The sequence below is a fragment of the Scyliorhinus torazame genome, chromosome 6, assembly GCF_047496885.1.
Source record: "Scyliorhinus torazame isolate Kashiwa2021f chromosome 6, sScyTor2.1, whole genome shotgun sequence".
Lineage (NCBI taxonomy): Eukaryota > Metazoa > Chordata > Chondrichthyes > Carcharhiniformes > Scyliorhinidae > Scyliorhinus > Scyliorhinus torazame.
The window spans coordinates 153,011,750-153,032,863 of NC_092712.1; the positions used below are offsets into that span (position 1 = coordinate 153,011,750).

The following is a 21,114-nucleotide window of genomic DNA, read 5'->3' on the forward strand; positions in this document are numbered from 1 at the left end:
TAAGGACAGGAAAGCTGACTTGTCGATACCCTCCCCAATCATTCTGTTCTTTCCACTAGAGTCTTTGTGCAACTAGTGCAACTAGTTTAAAGTATTATGCATGCAAATGAACATGCAAGTTAGCTGTTTTGTATTTTCAACATAAAAGAAAAGCAGTTCCTTTTAATTAATAGACACAATTATGACATACAAAACTTTCATTTCATGGTTTCCAATATTACAAAAATATTCTTTAATTTATTTTGGATACAATGCCTATGGCAGATTTTCTGTAGGATTGAGAATGTGAAAATATCATTAGAATAGTTTATTCAGTGCAAAAATAAGTAAACCATTTTTTGATAAGTATTACTGCCCTGTATTATCATTCTGTTTTTGTTTCTACTGAAATAGATGCACATACATGGTTAGGAGATTTTTTTTTAAAACACTCAGGAATTGATGCTTCTGAAGGCATTAATTTTAAATCGTTTTCATGAGACATACATTATACCTAGATTTTCATGAAATTATGAGTAAAATCTTTTCCATATATATCACAACTTACATCACAGACAATGCTTTGATTTTGAAAACAGGTCATATAAATTGCTTGAACTTTCTGGGTCCAATGTGTAGACTTACATCAACTGTTCCCAATTCGCTCAGATTCAAAATCTCTTGAACAGGATCATTTTTCTGCTGCTTGACGAAGTCTGCAAGTGCACTCACTGATCTTTGACCTCTGTACTCCCTCTTCATCATCATCCCATTTCGGAATAATTTTAATGTTGGATACTTACTAATTCGGTACCTTTGTGCTATATCCGCTGTAAAAAAAATAAATCATAATATTAAATGCACAGGCAGTAATAATTAAGGTACAAGTGACTTCAGGTAGCTTCAACAACTGCACATGGGTTCCCAGACCTGAAACAGATATTAAAAACCAAATTCAACTAAAGGCAGAACAAAATAATTTAATGAAAAGGCAAACGCACTTTAGTTCTGCCCAAATTGTAATAAATTTTAAAGACATTTCCTTCTAAAGATTCAGTCACTCTATAGACTAGCAGATAATGGCTGCTTTAAAATTATTTCTGTAAATTGTTTAGGGACATAAAAGCAATACAGATGCAAACTGACAATATTTTTTAAAAATAGGCTAGCAGATGCAGTAGCCTTTAACTGGCATTGGTGATGCTTTGCAAATAAATGCATTAAGGAAGTAGATCGTTATTTTTTCTTGGAAAATTCTCCAAGTTCATGCTTTTGAGGGGGTAAAAAAGAACAATTTTCCCTAAATCTGAAAATTCTTATCCCTATCAAGACAAAAGCCTCATTTTTTGGGGAGGTTAAATAAACCATTTTTCATTCCTGACAAACATGAATTGCTGGACAAAAAAAGAGCCATCTAATTTGCCTTCTACCATCCTGGTGGTTGCATGATAATGGAACTGCAGATTTTTCTGATTAGTTAATCTTTAGGAGTCTACAACAGACCCCAGAATCAAGACCCCAAAGCCTGAGCAGAGCAATGTGACATCCCAGAATCTGCCCTCTCCAACATCAAAGATGTGTTCAGGTATTAAGTCTTTCACACAGTAATGACAAAAGCAACCCAAGTTACCATTACTAAAACTTGGCCGTTCATGTTTAAACAAGAATTGCATCCGAACATTCACGCATAATAAAAAGTGAAGCCTCAAACATGTACAGCCTGCTTGTGGAGTTCTGCACTTCAATTTGAAATGAAAATGAAATGAAAATCGCTTATTGTCACAAGTAGGCTTCAAATGAAGTTACTATGAAAAGCCCCTAGTCGCCACATTCCGGCGCCTGTTCGGGGAGGCTGTTACGGGAATCGAACCGTGCTGCTGGTCTGCCTTGGTCTGCTTTCAAAGCCAGCGATTTAGCCCTGTGCTAAACAGCCCCTGTTCAGCAATTTCAGCAGCAAGGAGAAAGGTAACGGTTTTGTTATGCTCCTAACATAGCATAAGCTGCTTCCTTGGTGTGCACTCTGACAATGGAAGGTTCAGACTTGGAGATCGCTTTAACACGTTTATTTAACTGTCAACAATTCTCCTACTTGGATTCGACTCTCCTGTTAATCCTGCTATAGCTACTCAGACAAACTAACCAGTCTGCTGCAATCCACGTGGTGGGTGTGATGTGTTTCAATCAACCATGTCTGTACTCACTAAGTGTCTCCACTGGAAAGCGAAAGATCATGTGTGCTGTGTCCTTATATATGGGTTGGTGTAATGCTCCCCTGTGTAGTGTCACCTCTGTGTGTGTCATGACTGCCCATTGGTCGTGTCCTAACTTACTGATCTATTGGTTGAATGTCTATGTGTCATGTCTCTGGTGCCTAGCAAGGTGTAGTGTGTTCACATTAACCCCTTGTGTATTTACAGTGATGCATATCACCACAGTAACCTGACCATACATCAGGATATCTCTTTCACCATGCCTGTGGTCTTGAGAAGCAAAGTTGATTTCAAGTGGCAGCTATGTAATATGTCAGTGAATGTGTGCAAAAGATGTCGCAAAGCTCTAAGAGATGAACTCAATGCCGAAATTTGTGGACGATTATGAAAAGTACTAGGATTGACAAAAATTACATCATGGTTACCAAGGAATTAAATAAATCAATATGCATAGCCAGAATGCTTCAGATTTAATGTTCAGATACACTCAAAGAGAAAGTTAATATCTTTTGCTTCACAGCTACCACAAGATTGGGTTGCAGCAGAGTTAGATCCCATGTACAAAGTCTCATTTAGAAGAGACAGTAACCAAAATGCCATTTAAGCCTTGTGAAAGAGAGACAGGTAGACTCAGACAGAATTTGTTTTCAATTTTAAAATATGGTCAGAAGGTACAAGTGATCAGAGGGCATATTCACTATACAAAATAAAAGCACCAAATGCAGATTCACTTTCACTACTCACTGCAAACAGTCCTTCCGGGAGGGCAGTGAGAATATGACAAGTTAGAACCATGCAACAATGTTCAGTGTATCGAATCAACAGCCAGGTCTAAATAGAAAGTCAGCTCACTTTTCTTTTTGAGTACAGGAGGATAGATTTTAGTACAATCCAACAAAATCCAGCCAATCAGGTAATCAATAATAGGGTTTCACTTCATGGAGGGAGAGAAATCTCCTGACAGCCAAATATTTAGAGTAACAAAATGTCTCAATTGTAATGACAAAAATGACAGTGAAAGGCACTAGGCCATTCACGATTAGGTTTTGGGTGATCAGACTTTCCATTAATTGTCAATTAGATAAACCATGGGTTTTGTGCTATTGGGTTTTTAGACAACATTCCGACAGAATCAAAGAACAAAGAAAAGTACAGCACAGGAACAGGCCCTTCGGCCCTCCAAGCCTGTGCCGACCATGCTGCCCGTCTAAACTAAAATCTTCTACACTTCCGGGGTCCGTATCCATCTAAGTTTGCAGACGACACAAAGGTTGGTGGAATTGCGGATAGCGATGAGGACTGTCTGAGGATACAGCAGGATTTAGATTGTCTGGAGACTTGGGCGGAGAGATGGCAGATGGAGTTTAACCTGGACAAATGTGAGGTAATGCATTTTGGAAGGGCTAATGCAGGTAGGGAATATACAGTGAATGGTAGAACCCTCAAGAGTATTGAAAGTCAAAGAGATCTAGGAGTACAGGTCCACAGGTCATTGAAAGGGGCTACACAGGTGGAGAAGGTAGTCAAGAAGGCATACGGCATGCTTGCCTTCATTGGCCGGGGCATTGAGTATAAGAATTGGCAAGTCATGTTGCAGCTGTATAGAACCTTAGTTAGGCCACACTTGGAGTATAGTGTTCAATTCTGGTCGCCACACTACCAGAAGGATGTGGAGGCTTTAGAGAGGGTGCAGAAGAGATTTACCAGAATGTTGCCTGGTATGGAGGGCATAAGCTATGAGGAGCGATTGAATAAACTCGGTTTGTTCTCACTGGAACGAAGGAGGTTGAGGGGCGACCTGATAGAGGTATACAAAATTATGAGGGGCATAGACAGAGTGGATAGTCAGAGGCTTTTCCCCAGGGTAGAGGGGTCAATTACTAGGGGGCATAGGTTTAAGGTGAGAGGGGCAAAGTTTAGAGTAGATGTACGAGGCAAGTTTTTTACGCAGAGGGTAGTGGGTGCCTGGAACTCACTACCGGAGGAGGTAGTGGAGGCAGGGACGATAGGGACATTTAAGGGGCATCTTGACAAATATATGAATAGGATGGGAATAGAAGGATACGGACCCAGGAAGTGTAGAAGATTGTAGTTTAGTCGGGCAGTATGGTCGGCACGGGCTTGGAGGGCCGAAGGGCCTGTTCCTGTGCTGTACATTTCTTTGTTCTTTGTTTGTTCTTTATTCCCATCCTATTCATGTATTTGTCAAGGCGCCCCTCAAAGTCACTATTGCACCTGCTTCCACCACTTCCTCCGGCAGAAGGTTCCAAGTACCCACTACCTGCCATATAAAAAAACTTCCCTCGCATATCTTAGGGGCAGCACGGTAGCATAGTGGTTAGCACAGTTGCTTCAGAGCACCAGGATCCCAGGGTCGATTCCCGATTGGGTCACTGTCTGTGTGGAGTCTGCACGTTCTCCCCTTGTGTGCGTGGGTTTCCTCCGGGTGCTCCGGTTTCCTCCCACAGTCCCAAGATGTGCGGGTTAGGTGGATTGGCCAAGCTAAATTGCCCATAGTGTTCAAAAAAGGTTAAGTGGAGGTTACTAGGTTACGGGGATAGGATACATATGTGGGCTTGAGTAGTGCTCTTTGGAAGGGCCGGTGCAACCTTGATGGGCTGAATGGTCTCCTTCTGCACTGTAAATTCTATGATATCATTGGGTCTTTGATTCTGACCTCTGGACTCATGTGAAACAATGATTCTATTCTATAATATCTCCTCTAAACTTTGCCCCTCGCACCTTAAACCTATGTCCCCCAGTAATTGACTCTTCCACCTTGGGAAAAAGCTTCCGACTATCCATGCCCCCTCATAATTTTGTAGACGTCTATCACGTCACCCCTCAACCTCCGTTGTTCCAATGAGAACAGACTGAGTTTAGCCATCCTCTCCTCACAGCGAATGCCTTCCATACCAGGCAACTTCCTAATAAACTGCTTCTGTACCCTCTCCAAATCCTTCATGTCCTCTGGTAGTGTGGCGACCAGAATTAAAAACAATATTCCAAATAGGCCTAACTAAGCTTCGATACAGCTGCAACAAGACTAGCCAATTTTTATACTCAATGCCCTAGCCAATGAAGGCAAGCATGCCGTATGGCTTCTTGGCTACCTTCTCCACGTGCGTTGGCACTCAGTGATTTGGCCCCCACAGTCTTTTGCGGCAATGAGTTCCACAGTTTCACCACCCTCTGGTAAATCTGACTCCAGAAATGCGTGAATGCAGGATTTTGCTGGCCCTCATGAGGCAGGATTTTACTGGCCTTCATGAGGCAGGATCACCAAGGAGGGTGTCGAAGTTGGTGTCATAGAATTCTACAGTCCAGAAGGAGGCCATTCGGCCCATCGAGTTTGCACTGCCCCTCCGAAAGAGCACCCTACCTAGGCCCATTGCCCCACCCTATCCCCATAACGCAGTAACCCCGCCTAACCTTTTGAACACGAAGGGGAACTTTAGCACGGCCAATCCACTAACCTGTACATCTTTGGGAGGAAACTGGAGCACCCGGAGAAAACCCACGCAGACACAGGGAAAACATGAAAATTCCACACAGACAGTCATCCAAGGTCAGAATCAAACCCAGGGGCTTGGCACTGTGAGGCACCAGTGCTACCCACTGAGCTGTCCAAGCTATTGCAGATCGGCTCCCTGACCATGTCCGCCGGGCAAACTTTAACAATGGTGGGGCTGACTTTGGACAGGTTTACCGCCACCAGGAGATGGGAAGGAAATGTAAATATTCAAATGGCCCTTTACAATAATAATCTTTATTATTGTCACAAGTAGGCTTACATTAACACTGCAATGAAATTACTGTATAAATCCTCTAATCGCCACACTGCGGGGCCTGTTCGGGTACACAGAGGGAGAATTCAGAATGTCAAATTCACCGAACAAGCACGTCGTTCGGGACCTGTGGGAGGAAACCAGAGCACCCGGAGGAAACCCACGCAGATACAGGGAGAACGTGCAGACTCCACACAGACGGTGACCCAAGCAGGAATCGAACATGGGACCCTGGCACTGTGCAGCAACAGTGCGAGCAACTATGTTACCATGCCACCATTAATGGCAATATTTTGCCAAGCCGTTGACATTTTGACAGTGGTGGATCAGCCCCTTGCCGGCTGGCAAAACGCAGCTAATTGCAGGAGGCCTCCCGGCAGCAATCCAGAAGGGAGGGAGTTTGAGAAATTAATTTGCATTTAGTGAAGCGGTTGCAGGCAGAGAACTTTGCCCCATGACTCCAGCAGTTAGCTCTGAGAAGTTTCCATTCCATCCGGATAATTACAATTTCTAAACATTTTTTCAGTCTACTGGTTAAGAGAGCCTTCCCCTCCTCAAAAAGACCATGGGCGGGATTCTCCCAGCCCCGCGCGAGGCCGGAGAATCCGCCCAACGCCGCCCCGACGCTGGCATGCGAGACGCCATTGGCGCCAGGTGCGGGCCGCTCTACGCGGCTGGACCGCCGATTCTCCAGCCCGGATGGGCCGAGCGGCCGCTCTAAAAAGGCAGAGGCCCATCGGCGCCGTCCACAGCCGGTGGGAACTCTGCGTGCAGGGACGGTGGGCGGCCTGTGGGGGGGGGGCTCCGACCCTGGGGGGGGGGGGGGGGGGCCTCCGATGGGGCCTGGCCCGCAATCGGGGCCCACCGATTGGCAGATTGGCCTCTTGCCCCCCCGGCCTATTTTCTTACGCGCCGGTTGTGTCGTGTCGGCGCGTTGAGGGAGGCCACCGTGCATGCGAGGGTTGGCTCCGGCGCCACTGCGCATGTCCTCGTTGACACCGGCGCCACTGCGCATGCGCGGATCCCGCGGCGCACAGTTCGCGCCAGGGAGGATGGAGCGGCGTGAACCGCTCCAGCACCGTGCTGGCCCCCTGTAGGGGCCAGAATCGGTACTCCCAGCGGCCCGTTTCAGACAGCCTGGACACTTGGCCGCCGAATGGGAGAATCCCGCCCCATAATTCCAGGTGGCACTGGTGAGGAAAGCAGGGGCCAGCAGCTTTAGGGGATGGCTGGCCATTCTGAACAGGACAGGTTATTTATGAATTGCTGCCAGTAAAATCAAGAGGGAGGTCGTGCCGGCTAGCCATATTTATTGCCAAACTGAATTTCTGACAACTGCTGGGACTCTGACCCTTTTGATAAGATTCCATCTGACGAATTCTGCTATAGTTACACAACACAAGTGGGTCACTTGACAAGCAAACCAAACAACAATTTGAAAATATTTTACAGGTTAGCCAGAGCAATGCACAAAACTACATTATGTTCAGGTCGAATATTATTTTACAAAGCATTGATCAGCTAAGCAAGGGAGGCAAATAAAGCACATCATTGAGGTTGGGAGTCAAACAAAGCCACAAATTCTTCTGTCCTCAACTGTTTAAACTAATTTGTTTCAAGAGATCAAATTTCACCAGCATATAATAATTGACACATTAGTGGTAGCACTTAGGCCAAAACTGAACACATTACTCCAGGTGACGTCTGAGTTTAAACTTACCATTCTTTTAATGGCAGAACCATTCCACCTTCGTGTCCTTTTTTTCTGTCCTTCCAGAATGTCAAATACCCTCGGGTATTCAGACCCCAAACATGGTCACTTTGCAACCAATTCTCTGAAAGGACTATCATATCATACTCAATTTCTGTTTGTGCTATCAATTTATCCATCATTTTATAAATGCAGCAGGAATTCAGATGAGGAGCCTGTAATTCTGTCCTTTTACTATGTTTCCCTACTCACCTTATCTACCATATGTTTGTGACTCTCTAGAATACTCATGGCTGATTTTCACTTTAGCCCCAAGCTGCTCATAATCCCTCTGGGGACTCTTTTTCTTTATTCGTTCAAGGGATGTGGGCGACTGGCTGGGCCAGCATTTATTGCTGTGGAGCCACCTGTAGGCAGATTTCCTTCCCCTAAAGGACATCAGGGAACCAGATGGGTTTTTGCAACAATCGACAATGGTCACCATTGATCTTTTAATTCCAGATACTTATTTAATTTAAATTGCACCATCTACCGTGGTGGGATTCAAACTCGGGGACCCAGGGCATTACCTTAGGTCTCTGGACTACTAGCCCAGTGACAATATCACTACACCACCACCTCCACTAAGAGACCTATTCACGTGGACCACAATAATTGGATTCAGCCCCTCCCATTCCAAGTTCTTCTTCAGCCTTAAGAAGATGCCTGTACCCCTGGCACCAGGTAACACAACCTTCAGGATTCATGCTCTCAGCATCAGAAAGCAGTATTTATCGGCCTAACAACACTGCCTCAACTACAACTACATTACTTTTTGCTCCCCCCACTTGAATGGCTCACCATACCATGGAATCTTCCTGCAGTCCTTGTTTCCGTCCACACAAGTTGCAAGAACCTCACTGTTGGACAAGGGCAGCACGGTGGCCTAGTGGTTAGCACAGCTGTCTCACAACGCTGAGGTCCCAGGTTCGATCCCGGCTCTGGGTCACTGTCCGTGTGGAGTTTGCACATTCTCCGCGTGTCTGCGTGGGTTTCGCCCCCACAACCCAAAAAATGTGCAGAGTAGGTGGATTGGCCACGTTAAATTGCCCCTTAATTGGAAAAAATTTTATATAAAAAAAATAGAAAATACTGTTGGACAAATGCAAGGGTTTCTCCATTGCTACCTTCTGGATTCCCACATCTGCCCCACATATAGATTCTAATAATAATAATCTTTATTGTCACCAGTAGGCTTTCATTAACACTGCAATGAATTTACTGTGAAAAGCCCCGAGTCGCCACATTCCGGCGCCTGTTCGGGTTCACAGAGGGAGAATTCAGAATGTCCAATTCACCGAACAGCACGTCTTTCGGGACTTGTGGGAGGAAACCGGAGCACCCAGAGGAAACCCACGCAGACACAGGGAGAGCATACAGACAGTGACCCATGCCGGGAATCGAACCTGGGACCCTGATGCTGTGAAGCCATAGTAACCACTATGCTACCGTGCTGCAAAGGATGTGACTGCCTCCCAAGTCACAATGCCCCCCCGATCCATTGTAGTGGCTGAAGTTTGGACTCCAGCTTATGAATTTAGAGCCGAAGGTCCTTGACACTTACTGCAAATGGGGTTGTCATGAATCATACTGGTGTTCACCAGTACCCACCTACTTCAGCTCCAACATATCACCTGACTGGCTATTTATTGTGTTTTACTTAATTAATTAGGTTTCAAGTTTAGAAATATCACTCAATTGTTGTCTGTAGTTAAACCAAGTAGTTTATCGAGTTAAACTATAAATGTAATGCAATACTTGCATCTGCCCAGTGCCCTGGTTTAAACGACTGGGTTTCCGAGAGCTAAAATCTTGAAACTCACCAATCACCGAATTAAAGCCTTTAACATTTGCCAGCTTCTGGAGCCTGAAAGAAGTATATAAAAAACAGCACCTCCTTTCCCCTCTGCACCAAATTCCCAAGAGAGTGCTCTTACCTCAACACGCCACGATACCAAAATCTGTCTACTTTTAGAGATATAATGACTCACACCAAAGTTGCAACTACTTGGTCAGCTTCCTGCTACAGTGATGAACACTTATTCACTTTCAGTTGATTGTTAGAGAATTGACCATGTAATATAGACTGACATCTCCAGTGCAGCACTGTCAGAATTGCAGTCTTTCAAATGAGGCATTTAATGCCTGTCCTTTCATGTGCATGTAAAAGATTCCATGGCACTATTTGATGAAAAACATAGGACATAGGATCAGAGGTAGGCCATTTAGTGCTTTGAGCCTGCTCTACCATTCTCCAAGATCAAAGCTGATCTGGTTGTGGTCTCAATTCTGCTTTCCGTCTGTCGCCCATAACTCTTGGTCTTAAATTTCTCGAATGCTGCCTTGAATAAAATATCTGAGCCTCCACTGCTCTCTGGAGAGTAGAGCAGTTCCCTTCAGTGTCCTGACTAGTATTTATTCCTCAACCAACATTACTAAAAACAGGTTATCCGGTCTTTCTCATTATTGTTTGTGGAACGTTGCTGTGTGCAACTTAGCTGCCACATTGCCTATATGATAACAGCAATACTTAAACACTTATTACTTCAAACACTTAATTGTCTGTAAAGCACTTGGCAAAGCCCTTTCTACAATGTTTATTTTGTCTCTTTTTCTGGAACTCCATTTCAAAGCAAAGGAATATTTTGATCAATCTCACCAACAACTACCCTCAGAATGCCAAAATATCATGTGGCATATAAGCAATTACATGAAGAATTGGAGTATTAGCAGCTTCATTAAAATGACATGTCAGGCGATTCGAGAGAGTGACCCCTGGTTTTGGACATCCCCACCATCGGGAATACCCTTCCATCTATCCTGTCTAGTTCTGTTAGAATATTATAGGTTTTGATAAGATGCTCCTCATTCTTCTGAACTCCAGCGAATACAATCCGAACTGACTCAATCTCTCCTCGTACATCAGTCCTGCCATCCCAAGAATCAGTCTGGTAAACCTTCACTGCACTCCCCTCTATGGTAAGAACATCCTTCCTCAGATACGCCAACCATAACTGCACACAATATTCCAGGTGTGGCCTCACCAAGGCTGTGTATAATTGTAGCAAGACATCTCTGCTCCTGCATTCGAATCCTCTTGCTATGAAGGACAACACACCATTTGCTTTCTTTACCGCCTGCTGTACCTGCATGCGTACCTACAGCGACTGATGTACGAGGGCACCCAGGTCTCATTGCACATTCCCCTCCCCTAATTTATGGCCATTCAGATAATAATCTGCCTTCCCACTTTTGCTACCAAGATGCTACTTTAGGACCCTACTTTAATCCCAGAATAATCACTTCTTTCCCAGAGCTCTCCTCAAGTCAGCAAGGAGCCAATTCTGTTAATATTTAGACTTTTAAAACCTGTCACTGGCTTCAGGACCACTTCTTCCTCTTAGCTACACCTGTGGATTATTTCACTCATCATGCCCACTATGATATGCTCGCTCATACATCTTGAAAACTCAAGCAAGGTACATATTAAGTGTCTTGTGCACTACTTGCAAGATAACCTGGCAAATTACAGAGGAAGTGAATCAGCACAGGAGGAACAAACACTGGGGGATACCACTAATGATATCGATGGCAGAAAAAGCACAGTTTAAAGATGGCAAGTGTTGGTGGTGGTGAGACTGAGCTGAGTGTCATCAGCATATATCTGCAGGCTGACTGATGACATCATAGAGGTTCAGCATGGAGATGAGAAATAGAAGGCGGCCATGGATAGATCCTTTTGGGATTTCCGAAGTAACATTGTGCAAGTGTAAAGAGAAGCCATTACTGGAAGTTCTCTCGCAAACATTGGAATAGGAAGAGTGGAACCAGACAAACCAGTCTACTCAGCTGGACAATCGAGGAGAGTAGTTGGAGGAGGAAGGTTTAGTCAACCGTATCATAGGCTGCAGAGAGGCTGAGAAGGGATAGTACACTACTGTCACAGGTAATGTCATTCATAACTAAGACAAGCACATGAGGCTCACATTAGGGAGATGTCTGTGAAGAATTAATTTTTGCAATTAAATGTCACCAAGATGGACTTTCTATACATTCATCCACAGTAACATTGTCAGTGAATTCAATTTTATCCAGACCTTTTTTGGAATAAGGTAGTTCAGGAATGCAGAGGGCCTCAGCAGGCAAACAGAAAGAAGGAAACAGTGTCCCAGTCCCTTCAGGAAGGGTTATCACTGCCTCTGCTGTGGAGATATTATACAGCATACAGAAAACCACTATCACCATAAGACCATAAGTCATAGGAGCGGAAGTAAGGCCATTCGGCCCATCGAGTCCACTCCACCATTCAATCATGGCTGATTTCAACTCCATTTACCCACTCTCTCTCCATAGCCCTTAATTCCTCGAGAAATCAAGAATTTATCAACTTCTGTCTTAAAGACACTCAACGTCCCGGCCTCCACCGCCCTCTGTGGCAATGAATTCCACAGACCCACCACTCTCTGGCTGAAGAAATTTCTCCTCATCTCTGTTCTAAAGTGACTCCCTTTTATTCTAAGGCTGTGCCCCCAGGTCCTAGTCTCCCCTGCCAATGGAAACAACTTCCCTACGTCCACCCTATCTATCTAAGCCATTCATTATCTTGTAAGTTTCTATTAGATCTCCCCTCAACCTCCTAAACTCCAATGAATATAATCCCAGGATCCTCAGGCGTTCATCGTATGTTAGGCCTACCATTCCTGGGATCAACCGTGTGAATCTCCGCTGGACCCGCTCCAGTGCCAGTGTGTCCTTCCTGAGGTGTGGGGCCCAAAATTGCTCACAGTATTCTAAATGGGGCCTAACTAATGCTTTATAAAGCTTCAGAAGTACATCCCTGCTTTTATATTCCAAGCCTCTTGAGATGAATGACAGCATTGCCTATGGTTTCTTAATTACGAACTCAACCTGCAAGTTTACCTTTAGAGAATCCTGGACTAGGACTCCCAAGTCCCTTTGCACTTCAGCATTATGAATTTTGTCACCGTTTAGAAAATAGTCCATGCCTCTATTCTTTTTTCCAAAGTGCAAGACCTCGCACTTGCCCACATTGAATTGCATCAGCCATTTCTTGGACCACTCTCCTAAACTGTCTAAATCTTTCTGCAGCCTCCCCACCTCCTCCATACTACCTGCCCCTCCACCTATCTTTGTATCATCGGCAAACTTAGCCAGAATGCCCCCAGTCCCGTCATCTAGATCATTAATATATATATAAAGAGAACAGCTGTGGCCCCCAACAGTGAACCCTGCGGGACACCACTCGTCACCGGTTGCCATTCCGAAAAAGAACCTTTTATCCCAACTCTCTGCCTTCTGCCTGACAGCCAATCGTCAATCCATGTTAGTACCTTGCCTCGAATTCCATGGGCACCTTATTTTACTCAGCAGTCTCCCGTGAGGCACCTTATCAAAGGCCTTTTGGAAGTCAAGATAGATGACATCCATTGGCTCTCCTTGGTCTAACCTATTTGTTATCTCTTCAAAGAACTCTAACAGGTTTGTCAGGCACGACCTCCCCTTACTAAATCCATGCTGACTTGTCCTAATCCGACCCTGCACTTCCAAGAATTTTGAAATCTCATCCTTAACAATGGATTCTAGAATCTTGCCAACAACTGAGGTTAGGCTAATTGGCCTATAATTTTCCATCATTTTCCTTGTTCCCTTCTTGAACAGGGGGGGTTACAACAGCGATTTCCAATCCTCTGGGACTTTCCCTGACTCCAGTGACTTTTGAAAGATCATAACTAACGCCTCCACTATTTCTTCAGCTATCTCCTTTAGAACTCTAGGATGTAGCCCATCTGGGCCCGGAGATTTATCAATTTTTAGACCTCTTAGTTTCTCTAGCACTTTCTCCTTTGTGATGGCTACCATATTCAACTCTGCCCCCTGACTCTCCTGAATTGTTGGGATATTACTCATGTCTTCTACTGTGAAGACTGATGCAAAGTACTTATTTAGTTCCTCAGCTATTTCCTTGTCTCCCATCACTAGATTACCAGCGTCATTTTGGAGCGGCCCAATGTCAACTTTTGCCTCCCGTTTGTTTTTAATGTATTTAAAGAAACTTTTACTATCATTCCTAATGTTACTGGCTAGCCTACCTTCATAATTGATCCTCTCTTTCCTTATTTCTCTCTTTGTTATCCTCTGTTTTTGTAGCCTTCCCAATCTTCTGACTTCCCACTACTCTTTGCCACATTATAGGCTTTCTCTTTTGCTTTGATGCATTCCCTAACTTCCTTTGTCAGCCATGGCTGCCTAATCCCCCCTCTGATAACCTTTATTTTCTTTGGGATGAACCTCTGTACTGTGTCCTCAATTACTCCCAGAAACTCCTGCCATTGCTGTTCTACTGTCTTTCCCACTAGGCTCTGCTCCCAGTCGATTTTTGTCAGCTCCTCCCTCATGCCCCTGTAGTTACCTTTATTTAACTGTAACACCTTTACATCTGATTCTATCTTCTTTCTTTCAAATCGGAGATTGAATTCTACCATATTATGATCACTGCCTCCTAAGTGCTCCCTTACTTTAAGATCTTTAATCAAGTCTGGCTCATTACATAACACTAAGTCCAGAATGGCCTGTTCCCTCGTGGGCTCCATCACAAGCTGTTCCAAAAAGCCCTCCTGTAAACATTCAATGAATTCCCTTTCCTTGGGTCCACTGGCAGCATTATTTACCCAGTCCACCTGCATATTGAAGTCCCCCACATGAGACACTCTTGTGGGTTATAGTGGTCAACACCATGAAGTATCTTAATTATTGCTCAAGGATTCAAAACATCTTTGTGTATTAATAGGAGGCTCTCATCTGAGTATGATGGGCACATCAGACAATATGAAAAAGGTTTATTTATGGTGGTGGTGGGTGAGAATCAATCAGGAACAAGAACTGATTTTAACCGTGTTTCTGGCCATTCCCACTTGACAAGATGGGTCGTTAGCTTCCCCCCCCCCCCCACTATGTCTAGAAGTACAAAGAGAAGAATAACAACATGAAAATCGCTGCCATTGTGTGCAGGTGAAGAAAAATAAGAAATAATTCTGCCAGAGCTCCCTAGTTCTTGCTGTGAACTTCATGTTGGGGTAGCATTTGGTCTGCGTCTGTAATGTTGTCATAGTTGAATAGTCTGCCAAGATAAGGTTTGGACTTGAATATGACAGATGGCCACTGGCCACTCGATGGAAGCTGCCAGATGTGTAATCAGCCGCAGAAAAATAAAAAAATATGAAAAAGAAAGTTATTCTTTCACAAAAATCTTACTGGTTTATTAACATCCTTCAGGGACAGAAAATGAAAAAAATCCCCACTTTGGGAAGGGACAAATGGAAATAGGGTAGATGGAAATGAAGGTGGTTGTGTTTGCTTACAAAGAGCTGGAGAAAGAAAAAACCTGTAAAAACTGACAAACTTTTAATGACTGTCCAAGAGAATGTCGTGAAGTTTTGATTTCGATTTCAAACATTGTAGGAATGTTTTTGTTTTAGAAGAAAGAAAAGCGGATTTAACGGTCAGATTTTATTTTTAAACCAATATTTTGACAATTATGGCTCCCGAAAAATGGTTAAACGGAGAGAAACTGGGTATCAATGTCAAGTTCATCCAAGCATATACTTAAGAATTTGATTATATATTCCATTTTCATTGAGCAATGTTTGAATTATATTTTATACTCTGATCTAAAGCACTCACATTAAACTCATTGTAATATAGCTCAGCTATTCATTCATTCATAAATTCAATACAGAGATTTCCAGTTAACTATGATATTAGACTACAGAAATGGGAAAGATTCAGATGACACTGGCAATGGTTTGGGAAGACAGTACCAATGTGCTACTCCGCTTCAGTTAGTGCTACTTTCCACATTCTGTTGTTAATTGTATGTGCAAAGTTATTTTGAATTTGGTTACTCACCATGTTGGTCACAATCAACCCTGGCAAAGACTACATGTTTTGTGTCTGGAAGTTCGTCTTTCACAACTGAGGAGGCCTCTTCAAAGATGGGGTGGAGCATTTGACTGAATCTACACCTAATTGAAAAAAAAAATGAAGTAACTTCTCCAAAGTCTAAACTAAATATAGTTATAACACAGCAATTTTCTTAATTGTTTGATATTCTATGAACAGATTCCCTTAATCATTTCTTGCATTATTTCGTACTGTATTTTCTTAAACTGTTGGACTTCCCTTCCTCCTTTAATAACCACCTCATCTACACCTCGCCTATTCCAATCTTAATTTCTGATACAAATATTACAAACTTATGGAAACCATATTTGTGTTTTACAAATTGATGACCATATCACTCAGTTACAATACAACATTTAAAAAACTTAGTATTCTCTGAGGAAGTACCATTGAGAATCATGCCACATGATCTAGTTTCTTTTCTTGCTTAGATTCTCCACCAGAAAGTTAGGACAAGTTTCATGTTTGACCCCAGTCACAATTTTGTTTTCCGCTCATATGAACAATTCCTCCTACCTTGCCTCAAAACCTCATTAAAAATCTCAAGACTTCTTCAGCTTTGTCTTTACTAAAAGCAAAATTTATCTGATTAATTTCAGCATCTGCAAAGCAAATTCACTCTGCCAATGATAGAAAGAAAATGGCCCCTTTAACAGCAACTGTTTTAAATTTCAAGTTACTACTCATTTTGGGGTCTCTTTTTAAAGAACTAGTTTGAATACTGACGACTATCATAAAGAGGATAGAGTTACTGGACCAGGTGTCATGAGATCTTAATTTCAGACATGGTAATTAGTTGCAAACTTCACCTCTAAGATAGTGGCAATAACATAATTGGCACTATTTAAACAATCATGTAACAGAAACTTACAGAAACCCCCAAAAATTACAAGTTTGATTTGAAAGTGGGAATCGATAAGGATATTTATTCTTCACTAAGTTCCTCTCGTCTGCAGTTGCAACATAAACGTAGCTCCCAGATAAAACTGAAAAGCTGAACCCATTTATTACCAACACAGTTACATTGGCCGTCAGATTGCCACTCTCGCCAGATTTACCTTTGCTGGGATTCCCAAGCCCCGGTCTCGCCCAACCTTCCTCACCCAGGCTGGATGAGACAGGAGCAGCAAAGCATGGCCCCAGCAGGATCGACGTGGAGTAACTGAGGCGCAGAGGGGTAAGTCGCACTCCGCACTCCCTTTTTATGCGCTAGCTGCCATAAAGGAGAGGTTTAAAGGGAAAATTTTACAGGGAGCATGTAAGTTTTTAGGTTTGGGGAATGGGGCGGTGGTGGTGGTTGGGGGGGGGGGGGGGGGGTTGTCATGTTTACGCTGGGTCCGGGTGTCTATACAGTTACTCTGGAGTTAGAAGTTTTTTCCCATCTAACTCAGGGTAAAACTGGCAGAACCATCCGAGATTGGCGATTCAAATCACTTCTATCTGATGGTTCCCAGCCAAGCGCAATTGTCCAGAGGAAGTTAGCTCTTCTGGGCAATTGCTGGGTAAACCCTTAGGTGGGAATTTCCTAGAGGGATTCCCAGCACATCATAGGAATATATTAATATTTTCCCAGAGATGAGAGATTACAGTTACATGGAGACACGAGGGAAGTTAGGATATTTTTTATGATGGCTGACCATTAAGTGGTGACCATTAAGTGGTGACCATTAAGTGGTGACCATTACTGATTTTCTCCACAAACCCCCTTCACCAATCCCACTACTCACTCCTGATGCCATTTCACATTTCCCTTTTTTTACAAGCTGTTCTTTTTACAAGTGGTAATAATAATCTCCCCTTATGATCTGCACTCCATCACAGTAAGTGATGGAGTGCAGATCATAAGGGTCATATATAAATATATATATTATATACATAAGAATTCTCGGGGGCTTGGCAGGGTAGATGCCGAGAGGATGTTTCCTCTTGTAGGAGACTCTAGGACCAGAGGGCATAATCTCAGAGTAAGGGGTCACCCAGTTAAGACAGAGATGAGATCTCTTGAGATTGCAGAGGTTTGAGTCAAACCATTCGCTGAAAGTCAGGTTAGATGAGCAATAAAGTGTCTATACAGAAAGATATAGGCCTGAATGCGAACCTCGAGCAGAAGGTCCAGTTTGCTAAGAAATAAAGCATCTCTCCGGAAAGCCTGCTGCCTGCAAGTGCTCTATTGAATGACTGACTCTGTGAAGAAGACCATTACCATCTGTAAACCAGAGACTTTAATCAGTGAGCATGCTGCAAGGAAAGTGTGCTAAAGAATTACTACTGGAAGCAAAGACTCTTATCTTTTGACTTCAAACCGTATTATTTTCACCACTTTCCCCACCCCCTTCTGTGTTTGTTTGTCTTGTGTGTGTGTGTGTGTGTGTGGGTAGTATGTGGGACAGTTATAGAGGGTAGTAGGTTCACTTGTTGTTATCCAGTTGCATTTTCTTCATATATTATTATTCTTGTTATAAATAAACAGTAATTGGGTTTCAACTTACAAACCTGATGACCGTAATTACTGAGCAGCCAAGGGCCAAAGACTTCGGGAATTTTAAAAAAATATATTTTAAGGTATTTGAAAATTTTTATAACAGTAACAAAAACAATGACATCAACATGGTAAAATAAACATTTCGCCCCCCAGCCCAATCTTCACACACATCAACCATACAACAACAATCCGCCCGTCGTCCCCCCCCGGAATACTGCATCTGCTGACATTTTTAATTTTCCCCGAGAAAGTCGACGAACGGTTGCCACCTCCGGGAGAACCCGATCATTGACTCTCAAGGCAAACTTTATTTTCTCAAGACCCAGCCATGTCACTAACTCGGGTCTCTACACTCGGGGGCTTCGAGTCCCTCCACATTAATCAGATCCGTCTCTGGGCTACCAGGGAGGCAAAGGCCAGGACGTCGGCCTCATCTGCCCCCTGAACTCCCAGATCTTCCAACACTCCAAAGATCGCTACCTCCGGACTCGGCACCATCAGTGTTTTTAGCACCGTGGACATTGCCTTAGCAAAACCCTGCCAAAACCCTCTAAGCTTCGGGCATGCCCAAAACATGTGGACATGATTTTCTGGGCTTCCACCGCACCTCGCACACCTATCCTCTACCCCGAAAAACTTGCTTATCCTAGCCACTGTCATGTGTGCCCGGTGGACTAACTTAAATTGTATCAGGCTAAGCCTGGCGCACAATGAGGAGGTATTAACCCTGCTTAGGGCATCCGCCCATAGACCCGCCTCTATAGAACATAGAACAATACAGCGCAGTACAGGCCCTTCGGCCCACAATGTTGCACCAAAACAAAAGCCATCTAACCTACACTATGCCATTATCATCCATATGTTTATCCAATAAACTTTTAAATGCCCTCAATGTTGGAGAGTTCACTACTGTAGCAGGTAGGGCATTCCACGGCCTCACTACTCTTTGCGTAAAGAACCTACCCCTGACCTCTGTCCTGTATCTATTACCCCTCAGTTTAAGGCTATGTCCCCTCGTGCTAGCCATTTCCATCCGCGGGAGAAGGCTCACACTGTCCACCCTATCTCTCCTCCTAGCTCGTCCTCCCACTTGCCCTTAAGCTCCTCCACCGGAGTTTCCTCCGCCTCCGAGAGCTCCTGGTAAATATCTGAAACCTTCCCCTTTCCCATCCAGGTACTGGAAACTACTCTATCCTGTATCCCCCTTGGCGGCAGCAGCGGAAAGGCCGGCACCTGTTTTCTCAGGAAGTCGCGCACCTGCAAATACCTAAAACCATTCCTTGCTGGCAATTTAAATTTATCCTCCAAAGCTTTCAAGTTGGGAAAGCTCCCATCTATAAATAGATCCCCATCCTTCTAATTCCTGCCCTCTGCCAACTCCGGAATCCGCCATCTAGCCTACCCGGTACAAACCTATGGTTGTTATAAATCGGGGTCCAAATCCATGCTCCCTCCACTCTCTTGTATCTCCTCCACTGCCCCCACATCCTCAGAGCCGCCTCTCCCACCTGACTTGTGGAGTATCGGGCCGGCGAGAATGGCAGAGGTGCCGTTACCAATGCTCCCAGACTGGTGCCTTTACATGACGCCGCCTCCATCCGCTCCCATGCAGACTTCTCCCCCACTACCCACTTCCTGATCATGGCTATATTAGCCGCCCAGTAGTAATTGCAGACGTTCAGCAGCGCCAACCCACCCTCCCCCCGACTGCGCTCCAGCAACACTTTCTTCACTCGCGGGGTTTTACTCGCCCACACAAAGCCCAAAATAATCTTATTCACCCGCTTGAAAAAGGCCTTAGGGATGAGGATGGGGAGGCACTGAAAGACAAACAGAAATCTGGGGAGGACCGTCATTTTCACGGTCTGTATCCTCCCCGCCAGTGATAGCAGGAGCATGTCCCATCTCAAAGTCCCCTTCCATTTGTTCTACCAACCGGGATAGGTTTAACTTGTGTAGAACCTCCCATTTCCGGGCCACCTGGATTCCCAGATATCGAAAGCTCTTCCCTACCATTCTAAGTGGCAGCTCTCCCAGTCTCTTCTCCTGCCCTCTTGCCTGGATCGCAAATATCTCGCTTTTCCTCTGTTCAATTTATACCCCGAAAAATTGCCAAATTCCCCCAAGATTCGCATTACTTCCCCCTCCCCCTCCAACGGGTTCGAAATGTACAAGAGCAGGTCACCTGCATAGAACTAGACCCGGTGCTCCACCACGCCCCCCCCCCACCCTCCCCGAATCAGCCCTTTCCACTTCCTAGATGCTCTTAACACCATGGCCAATGGCTCTATGGCCAGAGCAAACAGTAACGGGGAGAGGGGGCACCCTTGTTTTGTCCCTCAGTATAGTTCAAAATACCCCGACCTCAGCCAGTTCGTACGCACACTCGCTACTGGTGCCTGCGAGAGCAACCACACCCAGTCAATAAAACCCTCACCAAACCCAAACCTTCCCAGCGTCTCCCACAGGTAATTCCACTCCACCCGATCAAAAGCCTTCTCCGCATCCATCGCTACCACCACCTCCGCCTCCTCTCCTTCTTTTTTTTTTTTTATAAATGTTTTATTGAAAATTTTTTCCCAAACAACAATTTTTCCCCTCTTACAAAGCAAACGCAACAATAACAATACAGAAATTTTAAACAATACACAAGTAACAAAACCCCTTTATCTTTGACCTAAACTAAACCCCCCCCCCCTCCCCCCCCCCCCTCCACCTGGGTTGCTGCTGCTGGTCATCTGTCTTCCCTCTAACGTTCCCCTAGGTAGTCGAGAAATGGCTGCCACCGCCTGGTGAACCCTTGAGCCGATCCTCTCAGGGCAAACTTTATCTGCTCCAGTTTAATGAACCCCGCCATATCATTTACCCAGGCCTCCAGTCCGGGGGGTTTCGCCTCCTTCCACATGAGTAGGATCCTGCGCCGGG

General features: G+C 44.4%; 1 protein-coding gene across 1 annotated transcript in view; it reads right to left on the bottom strand.

Annotated features, from left to right (window-relative positions):
- erp44 (endoplasmic reticulum protein 44) overlaps positions 1-21,114 on the bottom strand; it is a 212,428-nt gene that overhangs the window by 48,195 nt on the left and 143,119 nt on the right. The window contains exons 4-5 of the mRNA XM_072508934.1: positions 15,654-15,769; positions 625-809 (exon numbers count right to left, since the gene is read on the bottom strand). Of these exons, the coding sequence (XP_072365035.1) occupies positions 625-809; positions 15,654-15,769 (301 nt within the window). The remainder of the gene's footprint in view (positions 1-624; positions 810-15,653; positions 15,770-21,114) is intronic.